The sequence below is a fragment of the Saccopteryx leptura genome, chromosome 1, assembly GCF_036850995.1.
Source record: "Saccopteryx leptura isolate mSacLep1 chromosome 1, mSacLep1_pri_phased_curated, whole genome shotgun sequence".
Taxonomy (NCBI): Eukaryota; Metazoa; Chordata; class Mammalia; order Chiroptera; family Emballonuridae; genus Saccopteryx; species Saccopteryx leptura.
In genome coordinates, this window is record NC_089503.1 from 248619101 (window position 1) to 248645089 (window position 25989).

At 45.5% G+C, this 25989-nt stretch overlaps 1 protein-coding gene across 9 annotated transcripts in view; it reads right to left on the bottom strand.

Annotated features, from left to right (window-relative positions):
- Positions 1 to 25989, bottom strand: part of RANBP3 (RAN binding protein 3) — a 64263-nt gene that overhangs the window by 37068 nt on the left and 1206 nt on the right. For all 9 annotated transcript variants that reach the window (XM_066344946.1, XM_066344926.1, XM_066344936.1 and 6 more), the window contains one exon: positions 5095 to 5150. In XM_066344946.1, coding sequence (XP_066201043.1) covers positions 5095 to 5150 — 56 coding nt within the window. The remainder of the gene's footprint in view (positions 1 to 5094; positions 5151 to 25989) is intronic.

A 25989-nucleotide genomic window follows, 5' to 3' on the forward strand; every position in this document is an offset into this window, starting at 1 on the left:
GATTGGGGGGGGGAGGAGAAGCATTAATTTGTTGTACCACATAGTTGTTCCATTTAGTTGTGCACTGATTACTTCTCTTATGTGCCCAGATTGGGATTGAACCTGTGACCTTGGTGCTCTGGGACAATGCTTTCTACTGAAACACCCAGCCAGAACCAACAAGGGCTCTTTGAAGTGCATCCCACTGGGTGGTTACAAACCATTTATTGACAAGGAAGTTAATGCTCCCTCAGTGACAGTAGGACTACTTGATCTTTGTGGATCAAGAAGTGTTTTCAAGCCCTGGATGGTTGGCTCAGTGGTAGAGCGTCAGCCTGGTGTGCAGAAGTCCCGGGTTCGATTCCCAGCCAGAGCACAGAGGAGAAGTGCCCATCTGCTTCTCCACCCCTCCCCCTCTCCTTCCTCTCTGTCTCTCTCTTCCCCTCCTGCAGCCAAGGCTCCATTGGAGCAAAGATAGCCCGGGTGCTGGGGATGGCTCCATGGCCTCTGCCTCAGGCGCTAAAGTGGCTCTGGTCGCAACAGAGCGACGCCCCGGATGGGCAGAGCATCGCCCCCTGGTGGGCGTGCCGGGTGGATCCCGGTCGGGCGCATGAGGGAGTCTGTCTGACTGCCTCCCTGTTTCCAGCTTCAGAAAGATACAAAAAAAAAAAAAGAAGTGTTTTCAAAAATAGCTTAAGGAACATACTGGTGACAAGTGGGACAATTTATATATTGGAGAGGAGACTTCTGAATTAATGATAATTTTCTTAGGGTAACAAAGGCACTGGGGCCACGAAGAGGAACATCTCTATTCCGAAGAGTATTTAAAGAGAAACATCAGATGGGTGTAAATCATAGTTGAGTGCTTCCAGTATTTATCTATCTATCTATCTATCTATCTGTCTATTTTTTTTTTTTTACAGGGACAGAGAGAGAGTCAGAGAGAGGGATAGATAGGGACAGACAGACAGGAATGGAGAGAGATGAGAAACATCAATCATCAGTTTTTTGTTGCGACACCTTAGTTGTTCATTGATTGTCTTCTCATATGTGCCTTGACCACGGGCTTTCAGCAGACCGAGTAACCCCTTGCTCAAGCCAGTGACCTTAGGTCCAAGCTGGTGAGCTTTTTTGCTCAAGCCAGATGAGCCCGCGCTCAAGCTGGCAACCTCGGGGTGTTGAACCTGGGTCCTCCACATCCCAGTATGACACTCTATCCACTACGCCACCGCCTGGTCAGGCAGCTTCCAGCATTTATGACAAAGATGTTAACAGTGAAGCTGGGCAGAGAACACCCAAGAGTTCTTAGTATCATTCTTCTAACCTCTGAGAATTTGAAAATTTCAAAATAAAATGTTGAACAGAAAAAGAGGAAAAAAATTTTGCTCAGAAAAAAAGCAGTGCCAATAGCTTTTCCCTAGCTCTGCTTCTGCAGAAGGGGATGGATGGAAAGAATGTAACTGGAAGGCTCTCAAACTCTCCTCGTCAGAAGTACTGTAGCTGCTCCTTGAGGGTCTGCCCTTCTGTCTTCCCTGAGGTGGGAAGCCAAGGGGAAACAAAGCTAGCTGAGTTACTGTTAACTTTCTGCCTTACTCGTGAGCTGTCATAAGCAATAGAGAAAGGAAGATTCTGTGTCCATTTGGCCACTAACTACCTGACAGCTCAGAAAAAGGCCCTAAAGGATAGTCACAAAGCCTCCTCCAGCTCCTGCTGTTAAACCAGAGGTTTCCCATACCCTGTAGGTGATTTTTTTTTTTTTTTTAAGAGAAAGCAAGACAGGAGGAAGGGAGAGAGATTAGAAGCATCAACTCATAGTTGCTTCACTTTAGTTTAGTTGTTCGTTGATTGCTTCTCATACGTCCCTGACTGGGGAGCTCAAGTCGAGCCAGTGACCTTGGGGTTTTGAACCCAGGACCTCAGCATCCCAGGTCAATATTTTATTCACTGTGCTACCACTGGTCAGGGTCCTGTTGGTAATTTTGTGACAGAAGTGGAGAGCTCAACTCTGAGAGTTGGAGATTATTTTTAGACACCCATTAGAATTGGCTCTGAGTCAGTATTTTTTTTTTTTTTTACAGAGACAGAGAGAGTCAGAGAGAGGGATAGACAGGGACAGACAGACAGGAACAGAGAGATGAGAAGCATCAATCATTCGTTTTTCATTGCGACACCTTAGTTGTTCATTGATTGCTTTCTCATATGTGCCTTGACTGCGGGCCTTCAGCGGACTGAGTAACCCCTTGCTCAAGCCAGCGACCTTGGGTCCAAGCTGGTGAGCTTTTGCTCAAACCAGATGAGCCTGCGCTCAAGCTGGCGACCTCGGGGTCTTGAACCTGGGTCCTTCCGCACCCCAGTTCGATGCTCTATCCACTGCGCCACTGCCTGGTCAGGCCCAAGTCAGTATTTTTATAAGATCTATATTTGCACATTTTAAGATAATGCTGACCATCTTCCTAGACACTCTTCTGGTTCAATGTTATCCATGTACATAATCTACATCAACTTTAGAAGGTAATACATAATACATGCAAGTTATCCTTTGAATTGCTGTACAAAGCAACAGAACCAGAAGAAAAGGGGAATGGGAGGAGATAGAAGAGGGTAAAGGAGGAATAAATGGTGATGGATGGAGACCTGACAGGGTGAGGAAACACACAATATAATATATAGATAGTGTATTATAGAATTGTATACCTGAACCCTATAGTTTTATTAACCAATGTCAACCCAATAAATTCAGTAAGAAAGACAGACAAGACAAACAAAACCAAAGCAACAGAACCACCTCAAATGAGAAAACAGCACTGAAACAGGAATCTGCAGTATAACAGCATTTTAAATTCAGCCGAACAAATACTACATTTTAGTTTTTCATACTGTTGGTTACCCCAAAGTCCTCAGGTTTAAAGAATTACTAATTCCTATTGCTCATTTTAAATCCAGGGTCAGCAAAATTTTTCTGTCAAGGGCCAAATACTAAATATTTTTGACTTTGCAGGCCATCGGATCTGGGTCTAAATTACTTCACATAGCTGTTACAAAGTGAAATCAGCCTCAGCCACTATAATGGGAATGGGAGTGGCTGTGTGCCAATAAAATTTTAATTATAAAACTAGAGGTGGTGCCTGGGCCTTAGTTTGCTAAAAGTGATTCAAAATATTATCATAATAAAATTCAAAATTGTAGAAAACCCCGATTTAAGGGAAAATATGAGAAGTGACTTTTTTATCTAAAAGAGAAATCAAATATATCCATTTCTAAAAAGCTAGAGGAAACACATCAGCCCTTCAGTGACCCTTTTCCAAAGGAGAGATGATGAAAAACACAGGTAACTAAGCTATATGTATGTTTGTCAGGGCCCTGGGGAGAGGAGACAGCAGAGGTTGATGTATCTTGCAAATACCACCTAGAAAACCAAAACAAAATGGGAAGAACATTTCCTCAGGTTTTGTGATTTTTTTTTCAGTAAAGGATTAACAATGGGAACGTTTAAGGTGAGAACAGCCTGAACACAAACCCCTCCCAATACAGAAGGCTCTACTCAGTGTGTGGAGGTGTGGATGGAGCGAGGTTGAGGGCAGCCCCCTTTCCGCCCGTACACTCTGCACACAAGCTCTTTTCTTGGCATAGCACTTGAAAGTATTCCGGGAAAATTGGGCTGCACAGAAAGAAAAGTCCGGCCTCTCTTCTCAGATCAAAGGATAAAGTTTACAAGCAGTAGCTGGGGTTGCCAGGAGTCCCAAATTGCTAGACCAGCACCCACAACCTCAGAGCCAGCTGACTGGGGATCCATCAGAGCACCTGGCCTGTGAATCTCCAGCCCTGAGCCAATTTTCAAATGTTTTATCAACAAGATTACAAATGGATTTCAGAACACACTTGGTCATTCAAAATCTCTCCATGGGGCCCTGGCCGGATGGCTCAGTGGTAGAGCGTCAGCCTGGCGTGCAGGAGTCCCGGGTTTGATTCCCGGCCAGGGCACACAGGAGAGGCGCCCATCTGCTTCTCCACCCCTCCCCCTCTCCTTCATCTCTGTCTCTCTCTTCCCCTCCCGCAGCCAAGGCTCCATTGGAGCAAAGATGGCCCGGGCGCTGGGGATGGCTCCTTGGCCGCTGCCTCAGGCGCTAGAATGGCTCTGGATGCAATAGAGCGATGCCCCAGAGGGGCAGAACATCGCCCCCTGATGGGCATGCCGGGTGGATCTCAGTCAGGCGCATACGGGAGTCTGTCTGACTGACTCCCTGTTTTCAGCTTCGGAAAAAATGAAAAAAAAAAAAAAATCTTTCCATGGGCATTAAATTACCTGCTGTCCTGGGCCATGGGTGGGGAGAGATCATCCATTTTTTGACAAATAGAGGGAGTGCTCATATAAACTTGGGAGACACCACTACGGAACATCAACTAAGATTGGACACAACCCCAGCCTTCCACAATGATTTGTCAGAGCGGGATATAAAACCTGTGATTTCAAAATAAATAACATGCAATGGTTGAAATGTGACTGCAGTACCAATCAGGCCTTTGACAGGCTGCCAGCTTATCACTATGAATAAGGCAAGGTATTTCAACAACAGTGTGATCAAGACATTTAAAATCCAAGAGAGGGAAGAAACCCAACAAAGAGGGATGGTAAATATACAATGCAAGCCAACTAATAATTATTCTAAAGGCACTTATGCCAAGTTGGTTGAGGGAAAATCTCCCTAATATCTTTAAATGTCCTGTTTTTCCCCTTTAACCATCACTGCTCTCCCTGCCCTCACCCCCAATTTTTCTCTCTCCATCCCTCATCCTTTCTTCTTCTCCTTCTACCTTTTTCGCCTACTCTTTTCTCTCCTACTAGTGTTCCTAATATACAGTAGTATTTCTAAATCAGATCATTAGAAATGACAAGAAAGCATTCTACTCTACCATTTTTTTAAAAGAAAGGTCTCTGAACCCTTTCCACACACACCTATCTCAACTTTTCTGTCAATGGTAATCTAAAACCTCTGGACCTTTTTCCTTCAAGCTCAATGTGAAGGTTTAAAGGGCAGAAGTATCCTTGGCCATGTGACCTGGAGAGAGAGATCTCTGGAAGAAAACAAGTGTGAAGAGAACATACCAGCCCCTTACCTTTTGTCCTTTATCCTTCTGAAACACAAAGACAGGTGGAGCAATGGCAGGCTTTTCTGCAAAAAGAAAAATTGGTGTTTTTCCCCCCAACACTATTTCATACAGTAAACAAAGCTTAATTTGTTTGTAATAAGTTAAAAGCGAAAAACAAACCCAATATAAAACTAGTAACTCCAAAGAACATCGAATCACTTAGAAAGGTTTCTTGACATGGAGGCACGGGGCATTCAGCTTGTGACAAAGTGACACTTATCGGTAGGATATGTGAGCATATTACACACCAATAAAAAGGTTTTAAGACTCACTTAGAAGAGGCCACCTCACTGATCAAGGGAAAATAGTGGGAGGTGGCAGCTATTCTGCACCACCAACTGTGGCTTTGAAGGAATTTAGAGAAGTCAGATCTTTATGTGGCATCTCCTGAATTTCAAGTGCAGAGACTAGTTTAAATTTTTTAGTTTTATTTTTTTCAAATCTGCAGGCCAGTTGAGGTCAGGGAAAGCCAGTTTGCAACCTCTGCCCACAAGGCTCATGCTCTTTGGAGAACACCGGCCCAATATTTCACCGGGTTCTCTTTAGTGAGCAGTCATTAACAAAAAAGGAATTTATGGAGTTGTAAAAGTCTGAGAGTCATTCTTACATGGCTGTGGAAGGGAAAAAACCCTTTGGGATGTCCTGTCACATGATGGGGCCAGGACTATGCTGTCTGTTGTTCTCAGGCAACACCATTTATCTCCTATCGGGGCAGCCAGGAAACCTCTGCCATCAGCCAGGGGACTGTAAACGAGGACTGCCTTATTAACCCAAGGGGGAGGCCCCTACTTGTCATGGGGCCTGGGTGCAATGGCTCTGGGTGTTATGAACCCTGTGGGGTACACCCAGGACCTCCTTCAGCATTCAAGGGAAGAGTGGATGGGAACCATGAATTTTGGGGAGAACCACGAATTTGGGGGGCGCCTGCACAGTCCTGCTGTCACAGATCCCCCAGTTATGGGAGGCTGAGATTAACCAGGAACCTACATTCACGTAGCTCTGCCTCGGCAGAACTGCTACGCAAGATGGGGACATGGTTCACAGTTCATAAGTGTGCTTGCGTGGGAAGCAGGTAAGAGTATTTGTCTACAGTGTCAGGAAAACGTCCTTGAGAAGAGGCTGCTGTGCTGAAGTCTCAAAAAGAGCCTGGTTGGGACAGTGACAGATGGCAGCCACGCCAAGGATTTGGGAAGTGTTGTAAAAGGCATGGGGAGCATGGAGGTTGGTTTAGGTTTAAAGAGATAATAGTTTGTGGTAGTTTGTGGAAGGGGACAATGCAGGGAGCCCAATGAGGAGGTGACAGCATCACCCACAATAAAAGTGGGGTAAAGATGAAGTATAAGAAGGAAAAGGAGCAAGACTGAGACAGTCAAACGGACCCTGTTCCACCCCCATCCCCCCAAACTCCCCATCTTTGGAGAAGCAGAACAGATGCCAGTCTTAACTTAAGGCAATGGCCCACTGATGGTGACCATTCCCTCTGCCATGCTCAATGAAGCTGCACCATACACAAATCAGATTGACCTTGACAGTCCTCACTGTGCACAGCCCATGGTAAACATGGGTGAATAGCATGTGTGAGACCAAAGTGCTAAAAGGAGGAGGGTGGAGGGATCACCATCAAGGCTTCCTAAGCAGCTATCTCCTGGCACAGTGTGTAGTTGCTCCCTGACAGATCAGAATAGATGCTTCTTTCTCTTCACAGCAGGGATCACCAGCTGATAAACTGTATTTATGGGTTTAGGGTCTCTTTCCCCTACTAAGATGTTAACTCCAGGCAATAAAGGACAGTAAAGAAATGCTGGAGAGACTCTGGGGATGGCAGCAGGTATCAATACATGTTTACCACAGGGAATCCCAGAGACATTCTGGTGCTATCCTATAAACCACAATCTCAGCATCAGGGGCTGGACGTCGCGGCCCCAGCCTTGCTTCTGTGTTCAATTCCTGGCTAGCAGCAAGGTGTTGAAGGGCACAGGAAGAAGCCAGGGTTTTGGCCAGCCCAGCACTCCCAACCCCCCATTTTCTTCAGGGAACCACCCTTTCCCTACCTCCATGTTTCAGATGGATCCTAACGCTGGCTTCAGGCCTGAGGAGAGTACTGCATGCCCTGATCTCAGGGGACACTGTGACGTGTAAGACCAGGCTGCTGATGGTGAATAAGACTCAGGTCCAGGACTTTTGTTGGAGCTACTGGAGGAGGGAAGCTTTTCTCTGCTGAGCTGGTGAAAGGTGACCCTAAGCTGCCAGCAGTGGCCTGTCATCACAAGGGACCTTGGACTGGAGCCAATTTAGTGGGAAGCAGGAGAGGAAACTGAACCCTACTGCTGGAGGTCCAGAGTCCAGCAGGCCCAAGCTAACCTCATCCCCAAAACTTTTCAGCTAGGTTAACTGATGCTGATTTTTGTTTAAGGCATTCTGAGCTCAATTTTTGCTCAAGGCATTCTTTTCTTTTTTTAAGACTTTATTTATTCATTTTAGAGAGAAGAGAAAAGAGAGGGGAGGGAGAGAGGGAAAGAGAGAGAGAGAGAGAGAGAGCAGGAAGTATCAACTCCCATATGTGTGTGCCTTGACCAGCAAACTGAGGGTTCCGAACCAGCAATTTCAGCGTTCCAGGTTGATGCTTTATCCACTACGCCACCACAGGTCAGCTTCCCAAGGCATTCTGAGCTGATTTCTGCCCCTAGTCTCTAACAGCCTGCAGCTGAAGAGGTGAGACCTCACTGTTGCAGACTTCATTACCACTTTTCTTTCTAGAAGAAACCTTGGACTGGCCTCACAAGGAAGCAGATGCTTCTTTCTCTTCACAGCAGGGATCACCAGCTGATAAACTCTGTATTTATGGGTTTATGGTCTGTCTCCCCTACTAAGATGTCAACTCTAGGAGAAACTGCCTGGTTCCCCCTCGCTGTCCAGTGGTACAAGAATAATACTTGGCACCCTGCAGGGATTCAACAAAATCTGATGAAGGGATGAGCAAGAGGAGAGGGCACTAGAGAAAATGACTGCTGGGTTAGTAAGGGAGAACTAGATGAAGAGAGAACCATCTGGATGTCAGAGAAAGGGATTTCTGATCTGCAGGCACACAGGAAGGCAACCATGGGAGGACTGGGCTGCCTATGGGCCCAAGACAGGACAGGGAAGGACCACATGGCAGCATCTAGGTGTGAGCTGGGAGAGGTCCCATCTGAGGAGGAACAATTCTGCACTGCAACTGACATCACTCAGTAGAGAAGGCAGAGGGGCATTATGGAGGGTTCTAAGTTCTGAAAGCAGCCACCCAAAGAACAGGAATATCAGGTGAGATCCAAGCAGATCTACCCTTATTAACTCCCAGCACTTGTTCCTCAAGTGACCCTTGCCACCATCATCATAGTTCAGACCTTCCTTCTCTGCCTCTACTCTTACCCTCTTAAGTCTGGCTTTTGCAAGCAGCCAGAACCACTGGTACAAAATGCATGCTTAAAACTCTGGAACACCCTCCCAGACTAGAGTTGGAGCTCTTTCAAACAGGCAACACCCTACCTGACCATCGCTGTGGCACTGTCCCTTGCACACCATGCTTCTGTCACACTCTAGACTTCTACCTGGTTTAGTCGCTCTGCCTTGAACACATTCTCACCTTCTCATTCATGCTCAAGACTCATTCATATATAGATACTATCTCCTTTAGGAAGTTTGGTCCCAAAGCATGCTCTGGCTTATATCCTCCAGGGATCATACAGAGGCTACTTATCAGGGAGACTGACTACAGCAAACAAAACAACTCTGTGCCCCAGCCTGCCATCCGAAGTGCATCATGTAAAAATCATTTAATAAATGTTTGAACTAAACCCCTTTTGTACTTCATATGTTAACAACAGCTGCTGCGTAATCACAAATATCTATAAAGCTCTTATTCTGTGCAAGACATCACAGGAAGGATGGGAACAAGAAGATGAAGGCAGAAAACTTTAATGTAAAACATCTGATTAAAAGGGAGGAGTGTGCCTGACCTGTGGTGGAGCAGTGGATAAAAAGTGTCAACCTGGAACACTGAGGCTGCCAGTACAAAACCTTGGGCTTGCCTGGTCAAGGCATATATAGGAGTTGATGCTTCCAGCTCCTCCTCCCTGCTTTCTCTTTCCCTCCCTCCCCTCTCTAGAATAAAAACAAACAAACAAACAAATAGGAAGGGTGTGTTTGTATGCAAGGCCTGGAGTTTGTAGCAGGTTATCTGCTCACTGGCAGCATCTACCCCTGGAACATAAGCTCTGCAAGAATGATGACTCTGTTGGGTTCAACTCCATATCTTTAGAGCCACACATGAAACATAAGCTCAACAAGCAGTTCTAGAATGAATGAAATGTCCTTCAGTGGGGCTACAACTGGGGAGGCCAAGGGTTTTAGTAGCCCACCTTGGGTCCCACTGGGACCCCCACTAAGGGTAGATTTGGCAGTCATGACAAACCCAACCACTGCACTAAAACATAGCAATGAACTTCAGTCAGTTCTTCACCAAAAACACAAAGCACCAGTTACACATATTTCATTTCCATCTACTTAGTTTAAATAGGGCCAGAAGCCCTTAAATTGCAAATTAGTACTGATGTTACAAAGTAACAATCAGCATACACTCCTTTCCAAGTAGAATAGCCAGACGCTTAAGGGAATTGCCACAGATTTTTTTTTTTTAACAGAGACTGAGAGAGAGTCAGAGAGAGGGATAGAGAGGGACAGAAAGACAGGAACAGAGAGAGATGAGAAGCATCAATCATCAGTTTTTTGTTGCGACGCCTTAGCTGTTCATTGATTGCTTTCTCATGTGTCATGACCGGGGGCCTTCAGCAGACCAAATAACCCCTTGCTCAAGCCAGTGATCCTGGGTCCAAGCTGGTGAGCTTTGCTCAAACCAAATGAGCCTGTGCTCAAGCTGGCGACCTCAGGGTCTCGAATCTGGGTCCTCTGCATCCCAGTCCAACGCTCTATCCACTGTGCCACCGCCTGGTCAGGCTCACAGATGGTTTTCTTTAACTGTCCCTATCACCAAACAGCTTCTGGTTGTCAAACAATGAAGTTCCCTTCTATGATCTGCTTGAACGCCCAGCACAGCCTTTCTTTTATAAGCAAAGATAAAATCACCACCAGAAATTTCTAGAGAGACCCAGGTCACCATAAAGACCTAAAATATTACAACGTTAATCAAATGCAGACTATATTCCATCTAGATTCTGCCAACCAGGTGTTTTTGTGTTTTGGTTCTATCAAATGCTCCCTGATCCCAAATTAGTTTATAAAAAAGCAGCCAGTCTAGAGCATTGGCTTGACACAGCAGCATAGGAAACCTGACTGACCAAATGCTGCCCAAAGTTATTCGACCAGGAACTCCCCCTTCCAAAACACCCTTGATAAGGCCTGAGAACTGTGTTCCTTGGACGACTGCGACCTACGCTGGTGTGTGCAGTGGGATGGGATTCAGAGCCCCCAAGTTGCCTCAAACAACAGCCCCACCTCTAGGTGGCATGGGCTCCACTGTCTGGGATGTGTCAGGTGTTTTGGCCTCACTGTAGCTTTCCAAGTGCCACATGCCAAGTCCAAGATGGCTACTGCTCAATTTGAACCCCTCTTGCACCCTCCTCTACATGCCCCTCTCAGTTCCTGTACCTCGATAATACCAGGCCGAGCCCAACTGTGAACACAGATAACGATCACACAACCCAATGGAGCAAAATCCTGGCCTCCCAACCCCCCAAACTGTGAGTGTGTGTGTGTGTGGTAGCTTGTTGGCCAGAGGCAGAAAGGAGTGGCCCCTGATGACATGCTGGCACACAGCACTGGCTCTCCCTTCTGTCCCCTGCCACACTCCACCTAACTGTGAGTTTCGGATACAAAATGGGACAGCTCAGCTGTGATCCCAAAGGCAGGACCTATGTCCTGAATCTGGTCTTTGCAGTCCCAGTGATGAGCACAGACAGGTAAGCCTGAGTGCAGAAAGTTGCTCATCTCTGCTCTTATTCCAAACCTCTACTGATGTGTTGGTCCCCTCTGCACAATAACCCTAACCCCTGCTCTCAGGGCCCTGCTGCCAAAGGCACTGCTGACATGACTGCAACTGTCAGGGCTCTCTGCCCAGCCAGTCCAGCCTGGGACCTACTTCCCTAGCTACACTTCTTGCCATGTTCACAAATTCAGTTATAACATTCACTGGCAATTACAATATTCATGTAGTTGCCACTAATTTGAGTGCTCACCGTGTGCCAGGCACCATAATGGCTTCTAGTGTGATGGTGACACAGACAGACAAGGTCCCTGCCTCCCAGAACATGATGTCAGACTTTAGTTGAATATTACAACACAGGGGCCACACAGAAGGGAATCAGAGCATGGAGCTGGGGCACTCAAGCTAGTGAACCTGCAAAAAGGAATGGCTTGGGCCTGACCAGGCGGTAGCGCAGTGGATAAAGCGTCAGACTAGGATGCTGAGGACCCAGGTTTGAGACCCCGAGGTTGCCAGCTTGAGTGCGGGCTCATCTGGCTTGAGCAAAAGTTCACCAGCTTGGACCCAAGGTCGCTGGCTCGAGCAAGGGGTCACTCGGTCTGCTGAAGGCCGGAGGTCAAGGCACATATGAGAAAGCAATCAATGAACAACTAAGGTGTCGCAATGCGCAACTAAAAACTAATGATTGATGCTTCTCATCTCTCTCTGTTCCTGTCTGTCTGTCCCTATCTATCTATCCCTCTCTCTGTAAAAAATAAATAAATAAATAAATAATGCTTTATTAAAAAGAAAAAAAAAGGAATGACTTGGGGAGAACTCCTTGGAGGAAGTGCCATTTAAGCAGTAAGACAAACAGCATTTAACCAGGTAACAAGGAATAGGGAGGAATGAGGCAACAGAGAGCAAGGAGAAACTTGAAGGTCAAGGTGGCACCAGTGGACTGACTCGACTCTCTAGAACAGATGGCAAAACAGACCACGGCAGCCCAGGGCAATAGGAATCGAGTGTGCCACTCTCCCTTTGCTAGGTCTAAGGTCTGCACATTCATGCTGGCATGGTTGTGCATGAAAGCTCCTAGAAGGTAAGCACCAATCACTCTCAGACAGTTCCTTTCCTGAGGAAATGAGCCGAAAATGGCTTGAAAGACAGTGGGGGTCCCTGAGATGCAGGCTCCCTCCTCACCTAAGGGCCTGCAGGGAATGCAGGTCTTTGGGTGGGAAGGTTTTTAAGGAGGCTGTCCCTTCTCCTAAAGCAGAAACTACTGGTGCCCCAGAACCTACAGAAAGACCTCAGATGGCTTGGGTGCAAGTGTGAGAAGTGCTAAAAGCCGTACCCTACAGTCGTGTCCAGTTTTGGTGTATAATGTCTTTGTCAGGAAGAGAGCTTATAAACTGCCCCCTCCAATAGTGGGTAATGAGGGTCTAAAGGAGGAGGGAGTTTTAATAGCTCCACAGTTGAGAGAATTAAAATAGTGAGCTTCCAGGTACCACCTCTATCAGTAGGCCAGGGACTGAACTCAGGAGTTTTATCTGTCTTTTCTGCTCAGAGATGGATTGGTGGCAAAACCCCTAAGGAAAGGAGTTATGTGTCTATTTTAGAGGCAGCATGGAAAAGGGATGGAGAGTCAGTCTAAGAAGGAAGACCCCGTAGGAAGAGGGTGACTGAGGAAAGGAGGCAGAGTCCTCGCTACAAGCAGGGAAAGGAGAACCAAAAACTTACCTGGACCCCAGAGGTGGCCCCAGGTAGAACAGTGTGCTTTCCAACCTCCATGGAAACAGAGGTCTTGTGATCCTGTCTTTACACTTTTTCCAGCCTCTGTCACATTATTCAGAGCAAAGACATTCCGAAATGGAGTCTCCCCAAACCCCAGGATGATGTCTTTCATGGGCCAACAGTCACTGAGCTCCCAGTATTTATGGGCTACGCAGGTGCTCAGTGCTTTATCTGCATCATCACTGTGATTCTCCACAACTACCTTAGGAGGTAAGTCATCCCAATGTCCTTATTTTATAGAACAGGAAATGAAGACTCAGGATGAGGTGGGCTTGGGTCTCTAACAGAGGCAGTTCTGATTCTGAAGGCCAAGCAACTGAGCTACCCTGCTATCTACACAAGTGTAAAATGGAGAAGTCAAGACCCCAGTTTGCTGCCTGACTTGTGGTGGTGCAGTGGATAAAGCGTCGACCTGGAATGCTGAGGCCGCTGGTTCGAAACCCTGGGCTTCCGTGGTCAAGGCACATATGGGAGTTGAAGCTTCCTGCTCCTCCCTTCTCAATCTCTCCTCTCTCTCTCTCTCTCTCTCTCTCTCTCTTCTCTAAAATGAATAAATAAATAAAAAATAATTAAAAAAAAAGAAAGGCACATATGGGAGTTGATGCTTCCTGCTCCTCCCTCCTTTCTCTCTCTTTCTCTCTCTCTTCTCTAAAATGAATAAATAAAAAAAATAATCAATCTCTCTCTCCTCTCTAAAATGAATAAAGTCTTTAAATAAATAAATAAACTTCACCATCAAAAAAACAAAAAAATAACACCCCAGTTTGCTTTCACCCATGTTTTCTGCTCACGTGGGCCTTCAAGCTAAGAAATAGACACACTTTTCTTCTGAGAACTAACATCAGGAATAAAGCAGCTGTCGGTTAACATGCTAAATAAACATCTATGGAAGAGTACAAATGGAACTAGAGGGCCAGCAATGAGTTTTGGGGTGGCCCCAAGGCTTTCAACAAGTAACATGACCATTTGCTTTTGTTCAAGTATGCACTTAAGCCCAGAGCTGAGCCTTTGAATCCTCAAGGAAAAACCAAGACACATTCCAAGACACACACTCAATGGTGAAACAAATATTTAACCATGTAATGCTTCTCATAACACATTCAGATTTTAAGCTGAAAACACATTCTCTCCACTCCTCCCTTTCATATAAACTTTCCATCTTCCTGCTCTGGAGGGATTAAAATACACTAATACCGAAGGCCAACCTGTCCTGTGACAAGCTTTGGCACCCCCCTGTGGCTGACTCCAGCCTTTGTTGCTGACAATCTCTGTTAAACTAAATTACACAGAAGAAAATATGCAGACTCAGGAAAACACACAGAGAAGGGAATCTGGATTGTCTTCCCTGTTCTGTTTATTCCCCTCCTAAATGATGGCCCAAACACCTGCCAGGGAACAGCCCCCTTGGAAAGCCACTTGGAATTCCTGTCTAAAATGTCAGCAAGGTACTTGTGTAAAATGAACTTTTATCCTGGGCTGAGATGTCTTAATCATCTTATCTGTGCAAAAAATATGGAAAGTATCTTGCCAACACAAATAACAGTATTAATATGTGGTAACTGCTTTAATCCTGTGACACCATCCTAGCCCTGCAAGTCATTTCTTTTCTCAGGAATTATTATAAACAGTTCTGGGCAGCAACATAAAGGTAAATTTGTCACTGATATGTTAACTGTTGCAAAATAATCTTTGGCGAAGAATGACACCGATCTCAATCATGCTGTTGCTAGGTGATGCCTCTCTTTATTTTTTAATTTTATTTATTTATTTTTTATAGAGACAGAGAGAGTAAGTCAGAGAGAGGGATAGACAGGGACAGACAGACAGGAACGGAGAGAGATGAGAAGCATCAATCATTAGTTTTTCATTGCGCATTGCAACACCTTAGTTGTTCATTGATTACTTTCTCATACGTGTCTTGACCGTGGGCCTTCAGCAGACTGAGCAACCCCTTGCTCAAGCCAGCGACCTTGAGTTCAAGCTGGTGGGCTTTTGCTCAAACCAGATGAGCCCACGTTCAAGCTGGCGAGCTCGGCGTCTCGAACCTGGGTCCTCTGCATCCCAGTCCGACGCTCTATCCACTGCGCCACCACCTAGTCAGGCAGTGATACCTCTCTTAATGTTAGTATACCACATGCTCAGTGGCTGCTCAGCCCAGCTAGTGGAGGGTGGTGGACCCCTGAGTTCTTTTTTTGTGTATTCGAATATATTTCTCTTCAGGCAACTCTCAACTAGTCTCATGGAGATCATAGGTGGACAGTTTTGGGAGATGATGCTGTTTTTTTACTTTATGCATTTTTCCCCCCTGGAATGGTTTTTATCCTGCCATTAAATCAAAGACAGTTAAATCAAAAACAGTTTTTACTGCTCTCATCTTATTGCTAGACTCCTATACTTAGAAATGGTGAGAGGAACAAGCAACTTACAATTGTTGAATGATGTTTACTAGCCCAGTGGTAGGTGCTTAACACAACCAGTTGCATTGAATGTCATTACAACCTCCATGGCTTAGATATTAGTCTCTCTGATTTGCAAATCATGAAACAAAACTGAAAGGTGCCTTGCCTAAAGTCACAAAGCTGGTGAATGGCAGAGGAGGGAGTAGAATCCCAAGCTTGGCTTTCTTTTTTTTACAGAGACAGAGAGAGAATCAGAGAGAGGGACAGATAGGGACAGACAGACAGAAACTGAGAGGGATGAGAAGCATCAATTATCAGTTTTTGTTGTGACACCTTAGTTGTTTATTGATTGCTTTCTCATATGTGCCTTGACCGTGGGCCTTCAGCAGACTGAGTAACCCCTTGCTAGAGCCAGCGACCTTGGGTCCAAGCTGGTTAGCCTTGCTCAAACCAGATGAGCCCGTGCTCAACCTGACGACCTTGGGGTCTCGACCTCGGTCCTCTGCATCCCAGTCCGACGCTCTATCCACTGCACCACTGCCTGGTCAGGCCCTGGCTTTCTTTGGGAGGTAGGCCTCACATTACCCAAAACACCCTCAGGCCAAGCAGCAGTCTGCCTCCTACTTATCTGCCTTGCAGCCAAATGCTCCACCCCTGCCCCACCCACCCAGACTAAACTGCTGGGGGGAAGACCTTGTATTTTGGGCATATCTGTGTTTTGACTTCAAGAGAAACCCCATAAACCTATTAAATAAATCATAGAAAGTCAGCAACTTCACCTAACACTGCTGATAAAAGCAGGAATCCAGTGTTGACAGTACTTCTCTATTCTGCCACGAGAGAGCATAACAGCACAGCTGAGGTGAAGTGAAAGTGGCTGAGGACTGGAGCCAAGTTCCAGTAGAGACAACAGAAATCCCTCACAGGAAGGAAATCTAAGGACTACAGAACTTCTACTGAGGCTGCAGACCCAAACTGATGAAATTAGAAATATGGGCTCTAGTTTTGTGTGCGTTCAAATTAGCTTCAACCACCTGTGGCTCAAGTTAACTCAGTTTCTTTGTACACTGTCCTTTGTTCAATAGGGAAGGTAGCTACCCCCAGGCAGCTGCAGGGAGGACCAAATGAAATGATGCACATGAAGTGGTTGGGAAGTGGCTGGCACACAATATGAATTTCATGTGGGCATTATTATCATTATCATAATTATACATAGAAGACTGCAAATACTTTGATGTCACTTTAAAGCATGGGCCCTCAGGCCCCCAACAATGATAAATGCCTCATGTTTGATAGGGCTTGGCCCTTTCCAAGAGCTGCCCAGACAAAAACACTCAGTAGCTCAGAATCTCTCAGGCCCTTCTTTCTTTTTTTTTCTTTTTTCTTTTTTCTTTTTTTTTGTGACAGAGACAGAGAGAGGGACAGATAGGGACAGACAGGAAAGGAGAGAGATGAAAAACATCAATTCTTCGTTGCAGCACCTTAGTTGTTCATTGCTTTCGTATATGTGCCTTGACTGGGCTACAGCAGACCGAGTGACCCCTTGCTCAAGCCAGCGACCTTGGGGTTTAAAACCTAGGTCCTCCCCGTCCCAGTCTGACACTCTATCCACTGCGCCACTGCCTTGTCAGGCCTCTCAGGCCCTTCTGAAGCCAAGGGATTCACTGAAGGGAGCCCTTTTCTGGAAAGTGCCATCTAGCTAAGCCTTACTCCCAGCAGTACGATTTATTGAGCACTTGCTATGTGCCAGGCACCATGCTCAGCATGATCACAGCTCTCTAGTGGGAACAGAAAACAAGTACCCAGAGGTGTGAGAGGTAATGAAATAATTCTAGAACCAGGTACCATGAGGAAGATAAAGCAGGGGGAGGGAAAGAATGACTGGGTATAGGGTGAGTGGGTGGATAGGCCTCTCTGAGGTGTCATCTGGCCCTCAGACAAAAAGGGGTAAAGGCTGAATTCACTGGGCAGAGGCCCCCAAATATAAAAGTCCTAAGGACAAAAAGAACCTGGAGGCCAATATGGCTGAGGGTTTCCACAGGGAAAGGTGGGAGATGAGGTTGGGGAGGAGGCGCTGTGGTGAGGAGCCTGGATTTCTCGTCTAAATGGAGGCCAGTGGACAAGTCTAAGCAGGGGAGTGTCACAATCTGGTTAATATTTTTAAAAGATTCACCCTGGCAGCGGTCCTCATGTGAGTTAGAAAAGTTTTATAATAAAATATTGAGGAAGATCATCCTGGGAGTGGCAAGAAGAACAGATTTCAGGGAGGCAGGAGTAGGATGTAAGGGACTAGTGAGGAGCCTCCAGGAGTCATCCATGTGAGAAGTGGCAGTGACAAGGGCAGCTCAGGCTAGTCTTGTGGCCTTGAAGACAGGGCAAAGTGGATGGAGTAGAATATTTTGGAGATAGAGCCTACTGTTCCCTTAGGTATGGGGATAGAAGATAATTATAATCAGGCTGTGAAGGCACATCTTGCTCTCTCAGTGGCAGATGCTGACAGCTGAAACAACTCTTGCTCCTCTCACAAGACTCCACAAGCAGGGTGCACCCCCTCCTCCAATGGCAATAATGAGTGAATAACCCAGACCCTGGACTCAGATCCCCAATGTCTTTTCTCCAATGAGCAAAACTCTCAAGAACTCTCTTCCCCACTTCCACTGTGCTATTATAGATGCAGCACAGGCATTAATTCTGAGTCAACAAATTCCCAAGATTCTGTGTGACAAACCTGAGGGAGTTTAACTTAGCCATGGTATTTTAAACTTACTGCAGAAGCAAGGCCTGCCTTCTAAATATCTGTAATTTTCTATTTTTCTTTGACAAAGTGAGAGCGAATGTAGTGCTCCACAAGTCAGTTTTCAGGAGAACAAGTTCCCATAAAGTGGATGGTACTGATCCACTGGAAAGGACAACCATGGGCTTTTCAACTCAATAGCAGGAGGATAGGCATGTTGGTACTGGCTAACTCTCCCTGCTTCAGGTCCTGTGAAATCAAATAGCCTAGACCTGGAACATCTCTGAAAGCCCTTTCCAGCTCTAACATTCTGTCAGGCTCTCACCTTGGACCTTGAAAGGTCATGAAAAACACTGTTCCTCCTTATCAATAGGGATATGAAGTCCACAATGCCTAGTTCGGTGCCAAAAGGCCACAATGGAAAAGGAAGGTCAGGTGGATGAGCCCTAAGCTCTAGTTGGCAAATAATTTATGCCTGGATAGTTTTATTTACTTTTATAACCCAGTAGTTCTCACCAGGGTGATTCTGTCCCCACTGGGGACAATGGGCAATGTTTTGGTTATCACAGGGGTAGAAAATGCTAATGGCATCTAGTAAATGGAGACCAGCAATGTTGATCAACAACATCCTACAGTGCACAGGATGTCTCCCAACTACAAAGAATGATACACCTCAAACGTCAGCTGTGTTGAGGTTTAGCAATCCTGCATTAACTATTTGAAAAAAGACTGAGTTAAATCCCTAGCTTACATTATACACCAGAGTAAGCTCCTGAAGTGTCAGACAGTACAATCCAGGGTGATCTCCAGCTTCTTTCTGTGAGTTACTTCCTTTCTCTCTCCCCACTCAGTTTGTGTATTTAAATGTGTACAATGATTACAAATCACTGAGCCTCTTGGGGGCGGGGTTCAACAAAATCCCCTAACCCAGGAAGTCTCAAATGGGGGAGATTCTGCCCCCAAGGGGACAGCTGACAATATCTGGAAACATTTTTCCTTGTCATTACCAGAGGTAGGTAGTACCATTGCCAGGCATCATGTGGGTAAAAGTCAGGGGGGATTGCTAAACATACTACAATGCACAGGATGGCTCCATTAACCCCTATGCCAATAATGATGAGGTGGAGAAACACAGCTATAACCCCAAAGGAGCTTTCTCTCTACCCAGCACCCAATCAGAAGAGTAACAGCCAGTTATAACTGACATGTACCCACACATTCCAGTGAGTCAATGACCAGGCATATGCTCCCTCACACAACTATCCTCAGACTTGATTAGCATTATTTCCATTCCACAGATGTAGGAACTGAGGTCAAACAACTTGCCCAAGTTCCTGGACAAGCAAGCAGCAAAGATGAGGCACAGACTGAGGACAGTTAATCCAAGCAAGTGCAACTATGCCACAAGTTACCTACTGGAGCCTACTGGTCAGTCTCAGTTTAAAATTCCCCTGGGGCTGGAAAGATGGGAGAAGCCCACATGGACCTCCCTATAGGCCCCACTCAGGCCCTTTACACTGGGGATCCACATCACATGACATGCGTTCTCAAACTTTTTGGTCTTGGAACCCCTCCCCAAACTTGTAAATTATTGAGGATCCCAAATCCCAAGAGCTTGTGTGGGCTATAGCTACTGATACTTACCATATTAGAAAATTTAAAAGTATCAATATATTAATTTGTTTAAGATAACAGTAGTCTGTAAAGGTTTACCTAAATACAATTTTTATAAGGTTAACTTTTTGAAAACAAAACAAACTAGTGAAAAAAAGGGGCATTATTTTACATTCTGATAAAGCTCTTTAACATATGGCTTAATAGAAAACAGCTAGATTCTCTTATTTGCTTTTGCAGTCCATCTGTTGCTATTATAACTGCTGGAAAAAACTCCACCGTCCATTCAAAAGAGAATGAGAGTGAAAAGGTCAAATTATGTCTTTGTATCATTATGAAAATAGTTTTGAACTTGCAGTCCTCTCGAAAAGGTCTTGGGGACTCCCAGGGGCCTCTGGACAACATATGCTACAGTGAGTACTAGCATCGGAGGACTCTGAATCCTGAATTAATTGCAGAAAATGTTTTCCGCTGAGATTAAAGAGTACCCTGAGTGGGAAGAACTCTGCCTAAATGGTGTACAATAGAGTTAAAATTCAAATGCCAACTCAGGTCCAGTATGCACCAGAAAAGGAGGAAGTGGGCCAGGCCCCAAACAACTTGGTGGGGACTGCTGTGTCCAGGAGGACACACAATCTAACTCAAGGGTAGCAGCACCTGCTCCTCAAACCTGGCAAGCCACACTGTATAGAATGCAGACTGAGGCTGGTTCCTATTTTTCAAGAGAAATCAGTAACTTGAATTATCCCCCCCCCCCCCATACACACACCAAAACCACGGAATTCTTAAGTGTTGGCTCCTAATTAAAAACAAAGAAAAACCTAAATGGGCCAAATCAAACAGGTCTGCTTGCCCCTGAAGCAACTTTGTAACTTCTGCCTGTGGCTTTCAACTCTGGCTTCATGTCATAAAACATCTATGGGGCTTTTAAAACTACCAACATCCTGGAGCAATCTCTGATGATACACGGCCCAAGCATCAGTTTTTATTTTACTCCACAACCTCCTTAAACAATAACCAAATGGGATGTGCAATCAGGATTAGGATGCACAGGAAGTGCTATGCAATCGCACTGCACGCCAACAACCAAGCAAACTGTGGACACGCAGGGCTTTGCTCTGAGGTCCTGTGCTATATAATTTGCTACCGAGCAGTAGTATTGCAGTCACTCCGAACAGGACTCCATGAGACCACAGGAAAGTTATTGCACATAGGTGGCAAGAACGAATACTGATCAAACAAAAAAGAAGTAACTTGCTGCTTGCTGCCCACACTACCACTAGGTCCTGAGTAGACAGTGATGCAAATACAAACCCATCTGCCTCTTGACTGCTTCAAAGTACCATGGAGAGCTACCAAAGCTCAGTCAAGTCAATACCAGCCACCTCTGCCATCTGCCTCTCTCATGTACATGAGATCCCTCAAATGCACCTCATGCTCCCGCAATGGTCCCCATCTCCCACAGCCTATTCTCTGTCTGAACTCAGTAGGCCAGAATTCAACTGATACCTTAAATGCTCCCTTTGCCAACTGTAAACACTGTCCCTTTTCCAAACTCCATTCTAACCTCACCAAATTCCTGCCACCTCCATTCACTCCACTGCCCTGGACCAAAAGCACATACCAGATCCAGACTGGCCCTAATACTCAATGAAGGTGCAAGGGTAACAGCATTACTGGGGTTCCATTTTCTAGTTAATTGAGAGGCAGGCTGCAGACATGGTTGACAAGTTTAAACTCATGGAACTACAGTCTTTTCAGTCTACACAGAGGATCCTGGACAAAAATGAAAATTTCTTCTAAGTGTATAAAGATTTACAGCCTTTGAAGTAGCACGGCATCCCTCAATGTCATTAGGCCCCACTTGCTACAGATATGAGAGGCAGTGCAGAGTCAAATGTACACACTCTGACCTCAGGACAATTCCCAGAGTAAATGTTTATCACAATTTCATGAAAAATTTAAAAACAGATGTTTATCACTTATCCTAAAAATTAAGTTGGGGTAGGGTAGAGAATCAAGTGAACTGAGGAGTCCAACTGAGTTCTGGCTCATCAATAAAAATTTAATTTCAACTCATTCTCTCAGGGCTTAGGTTTTAAGTCAACATGTAAGGTAGAAACTGAGAAAAGCCAAACCACCGTTGTAAATCTCTACTGACAGATGGTCAAGCTAGATCAGTGGTTCTAATCCGGGGGCAACTATGCCACCCTGCCAGGGTACACTGGAGACATTTTTTATTGTCATAACTGGGGAGGGTGCTACTGGCATATAGAAGATCAAGGACAGGGAAACCAATCAACATTCTACAATGCACAGGGTAGCCCTAGAACAAAGAATGATCTGGCCCCAAATGTCTATAGTGCTGAGGCTGAGAACCCATGGCTAGATGATCATGCACTGCACTGAAAGGCAAGACAGAAAACTTGGAAGGACCAGCTTGCTCTGGTCTTCATCATGGGTTGACCTCAGGGCTATCTCATTCAGTGGGGTAGATTCATCAGAGCTGTTCAGATTAATTTCTTTATTCTTTTTTTCATTTTTAAAAAAAAATTTTTTTGTATTTTTCTGAAGTTGGAAACGGGGAGGCAGTCAGACAGACTCCTGCATGCGCCCAACCGGGATCCACCTGGCACGCCCACCAGGGGGCGATGCTCTGTCCATCTGGGGCGTTGCTCCGTTGCAACCGGAGCCATTCTAGCGCCTGAGGCAGAGACCATAGAGCCATCCTCAGCGCCCAGGCCAACTTTTGCTCCAATGGAGCCTTGGCTGCGGGAGGGGAAGAGAGAAACAGAGAGGAAGGAGAGGGGGAGGGGTGGAGAAGCAGATGGGCGCTTCTCCTGTTTGCCCTGGCCGGGAATCGAACCTGGGACTCCTGCACGCCAGGCCGACGCTCTACCACTGAGCCAACCGGCCAGGGCCCTTTTTTTCATTTTTAAACTCTTTCTTTGCTGAGCACTTAAGCTAAACGTGTCCATGAGTCCATTTTAGTAAAAATAGCTACCATTTACTGTTTATTACTGTGTGCTGAGACAGGTGCTAAGTAATAGATATACATTATTTCAGCCAATGCTCCCAGCAATCACTGGATATGATGATCATCATTCCCCTTTTACTGGTGAAGAAACTGAGGCTCAAAAGGGTTAAGAATTTGCTTAAAGTCACTTAGAGCAAACAAGGCAGAGTCAAAACACATCCAGTTTATAGGGCAAAGCCTGTGCTTCACAATCACTTTATACTAGTGGGTCTCAACTGCCAATGGTACTTCTTACTCCCTACCTTGGGACATTTTGCAATGTCTGAAGACATTTTTTGTTGTCATGACTCCTGGGGAAGGGGTGCAGGGGAGGTTGTGTTCTACCGGTATCTTGTGGGTAGAGTAAGGAATGCCACTATGCTGCTAAACATCCTATAAGGTGTAAGCCAGCTTCTGCCACAAAGAATCATCCAACCCAAAATGCCAACGGGGCCAAAGCTGAGAACCCTGCTATATACCATAGCTTAGGTTTCCACCATGCATGTCTACAGGCCAGTAATGTTTCAAATGTATAGGATATCTTTTAATGCTGGGATATAGAATTCAAGATTTCCTATAGCTCAAATACACTCTGCTTATCCCCTTCTCATTCTTAACTTTACCAAAGCAAATATGCTGCCATCAAATCCTGATGTCAATCTATAATAGAGAATGACTCCAGAGATAATATGATTAGAGTATGAGATATATCAATAATGAACTGCCAGGAAAAAGAGACTATCCCAAAACACAAGTGTAAAATACACACACACACACACACTCTCTCATTCACTTACTCCCCAACCCCTCAAGAGAGAAGCATTCCAATTGGACTTTAAAAGTCACAGACTAGAGGACTACCAAGAAAGGGCTGTGGGAGTCGCTGTCAGTATCCCTCAAGAGATCACCATGGCAATTAGGGCCAACATATGTTGTATTAGGCACATCACTGGAAACATTTCTTTGCACACAAGCAGCACTCCTACCCTGTCACTCAAGCCAGTGGCTCTTAACCCTGGTTGCATATCAGAATCTCCTGTGCTGCTTTCTAATTCTACAGATGCCCAGGGTCCACGCAACACCTCACAGAATTAAAATGGATGGGATGTAGGGACTGAGCATTTATGGTTTTAAGAAAGCTCCCCAGGCGCCTGACCTGTGGTGGCGCAGTGTATAAAGCGTCGACCTGGAAATGCTGAGGTCGCCGGTTCGAAACCCTGGGCTTGCCTGGTCAAGGAACATATGGGAGTTGATGCTTCCAGCTCCTCTCCCCTGTCTCTCTCTCCTCTCTCTGTCTCTCTCTCCCTCCCTCTCTCTCTCCTCTCTAAAATGAATAAAATAAAATAAAATAAAAAATTAAAAGGAAAAAAAAAAAAAAGAAAGCTCCCCAGGCAATCCTGATGCTCAGTTTGGGTGGCTAGTCTCTCCCTCAGACTCACAGAGGTGGCAATGGCCAAGAGGAAAGAGAAAGAGTGTGAAGATAAACTTTAGGATCCCAGTATGGAGACACAGAATTCAAGAGGGCATTTTCAGTTTAAATACCAAGAGGAAAAGCATGTAGATGGAGGCAGTCCTTAAAGTTTCAAAATGCATAAGCAAGGAAGTCTTAGTTTACAAACTGAAAAAAAAAAAAAAATCCAATCCAAATCCAGAAGTGGAATCATGGAACACATAATGACCAATTAAAGGATGGAGGGATATGAGAGACATAAAAAAAAAGTCACTGAGGCCCTGGCCGGTTGGCTCAGCAGTAGAGCGTCGGCCTGGCGTGCGGGGGACCCAGGTTCGATTCCCGGCCAGGGCACATAGGAGAAGCACCCATTTGCTTCTCCACCCCCCCCCCTCCTTCTTCTCTGTCTCTCTCTTCCCCTCCCGCAGCCAAGGCTCCATTGGAGCAAAGATGGCCCGGGCGCTGGGGATGGCTCCTTGGCCTCTGCCCCAGGCGCTAGAGTGGCTCTGGTTGTGGCAGAGCGACCCCCGGAGGGGCAGAGCGTCGCCCGTGGTGGGCGTGCCAGGTGGATCCTGGTCGGGCGCATGCGGGAGTCTGTCTGACTGTCTCTCCCCGTTTCCAGCTTCAGAAAAAAAAAAAAAAAAAAAGTCACTGAGTTGATTTCCTGAGGACAACTATGCTAGAACTAGTGTCAGAGGCAAAGCACTAGGTACAACATCTATTAGGCAAAACATTCCACTTCACTAATTTACATTTACACATTCCACTATGTCATTTACAACTGACAGCTAATGTGTCAGAGGGTATGCTAGAAATGGTATGCCTGGAAAACAGAAATTCGTAATTTTCCCTTTATGCTAAAAGATACACCTCAGTGAAGGTCCTCACTGAATTAATTCGACAAACATTTATTGGATATCTACTCTGTACCTTACTGATGTAAGGGCTCCATCAGTGATAATGACAGAAAGTGCTGTCTTCATCGAACTTATATGCTAGTTGAGGAGTAGTTGAACAAACAAGTAAACCTAGCATGTCAGATGATGATCAAGTGCTGTGGAGTAAACTAAAGCAGAGTAAAGGAGATAGTGATGTGGATACAATTTAACAGAGGTGGTCAGAGAATCTCAATAATAATCTTTGAATAAAAACCTGAAAGAGGTGAAGGAGTGGGCCTTGGGGATATATGGGGAAGATTCAGGCAGAAGTACCAGCAAGTCCAAAGGCATAATGGAGGGAGATTATGGACTATTTAAGGGACACTGAGAACCAGGGAGAGTGGTGGGAGAAGAGGACAGGGAGGTATCAGGGACCACTATAGCTTCTGGATTGAGCAGTTGTTAAATAGGTAAGGGTAAAAGGGAAGCCCAAGGGGCAGCAGTGTTGGTGGTCAGTGGTTACCTTCTGGAAATATTTTTCAGGTGGAACTGATAGGATTTGCTGTGGCATATAAAAGAGAGGAGTCGACACAACCTCAAGGTTTTGGACTTGATTCAAAGAAGGGATTTGCCATTTACTAAAACGGGGGAAAGACTATGGGGTGGGCAGGTTTTGGGGAAAAAGATAGGGACTTTGTTTGATATGCCTATTAAATATCCAAAATGGAGATGTCAAATATGATGCTACATATAAGTCTTGAGATCAAGAAACTGAAGGGGCCAAAAATGTAAATATATAAAGTATGTCATATTGATTCCTGTTTGTCCCTCTTCTGCCTTTAAATGGATCTTATAAATGGAATGCTCAACTCTCTAGGGCTCCTTTATCTTATAAAAGAGATGTGACATAAAATGGCCAAGTTTTTGAAGACAGACCTCATTGATTCACATCTCTGCTCCATACTAGTTGTATGACCTGCTTTGGACAAATAACCACTCTAACTCAGTTTCCTCACCAAGA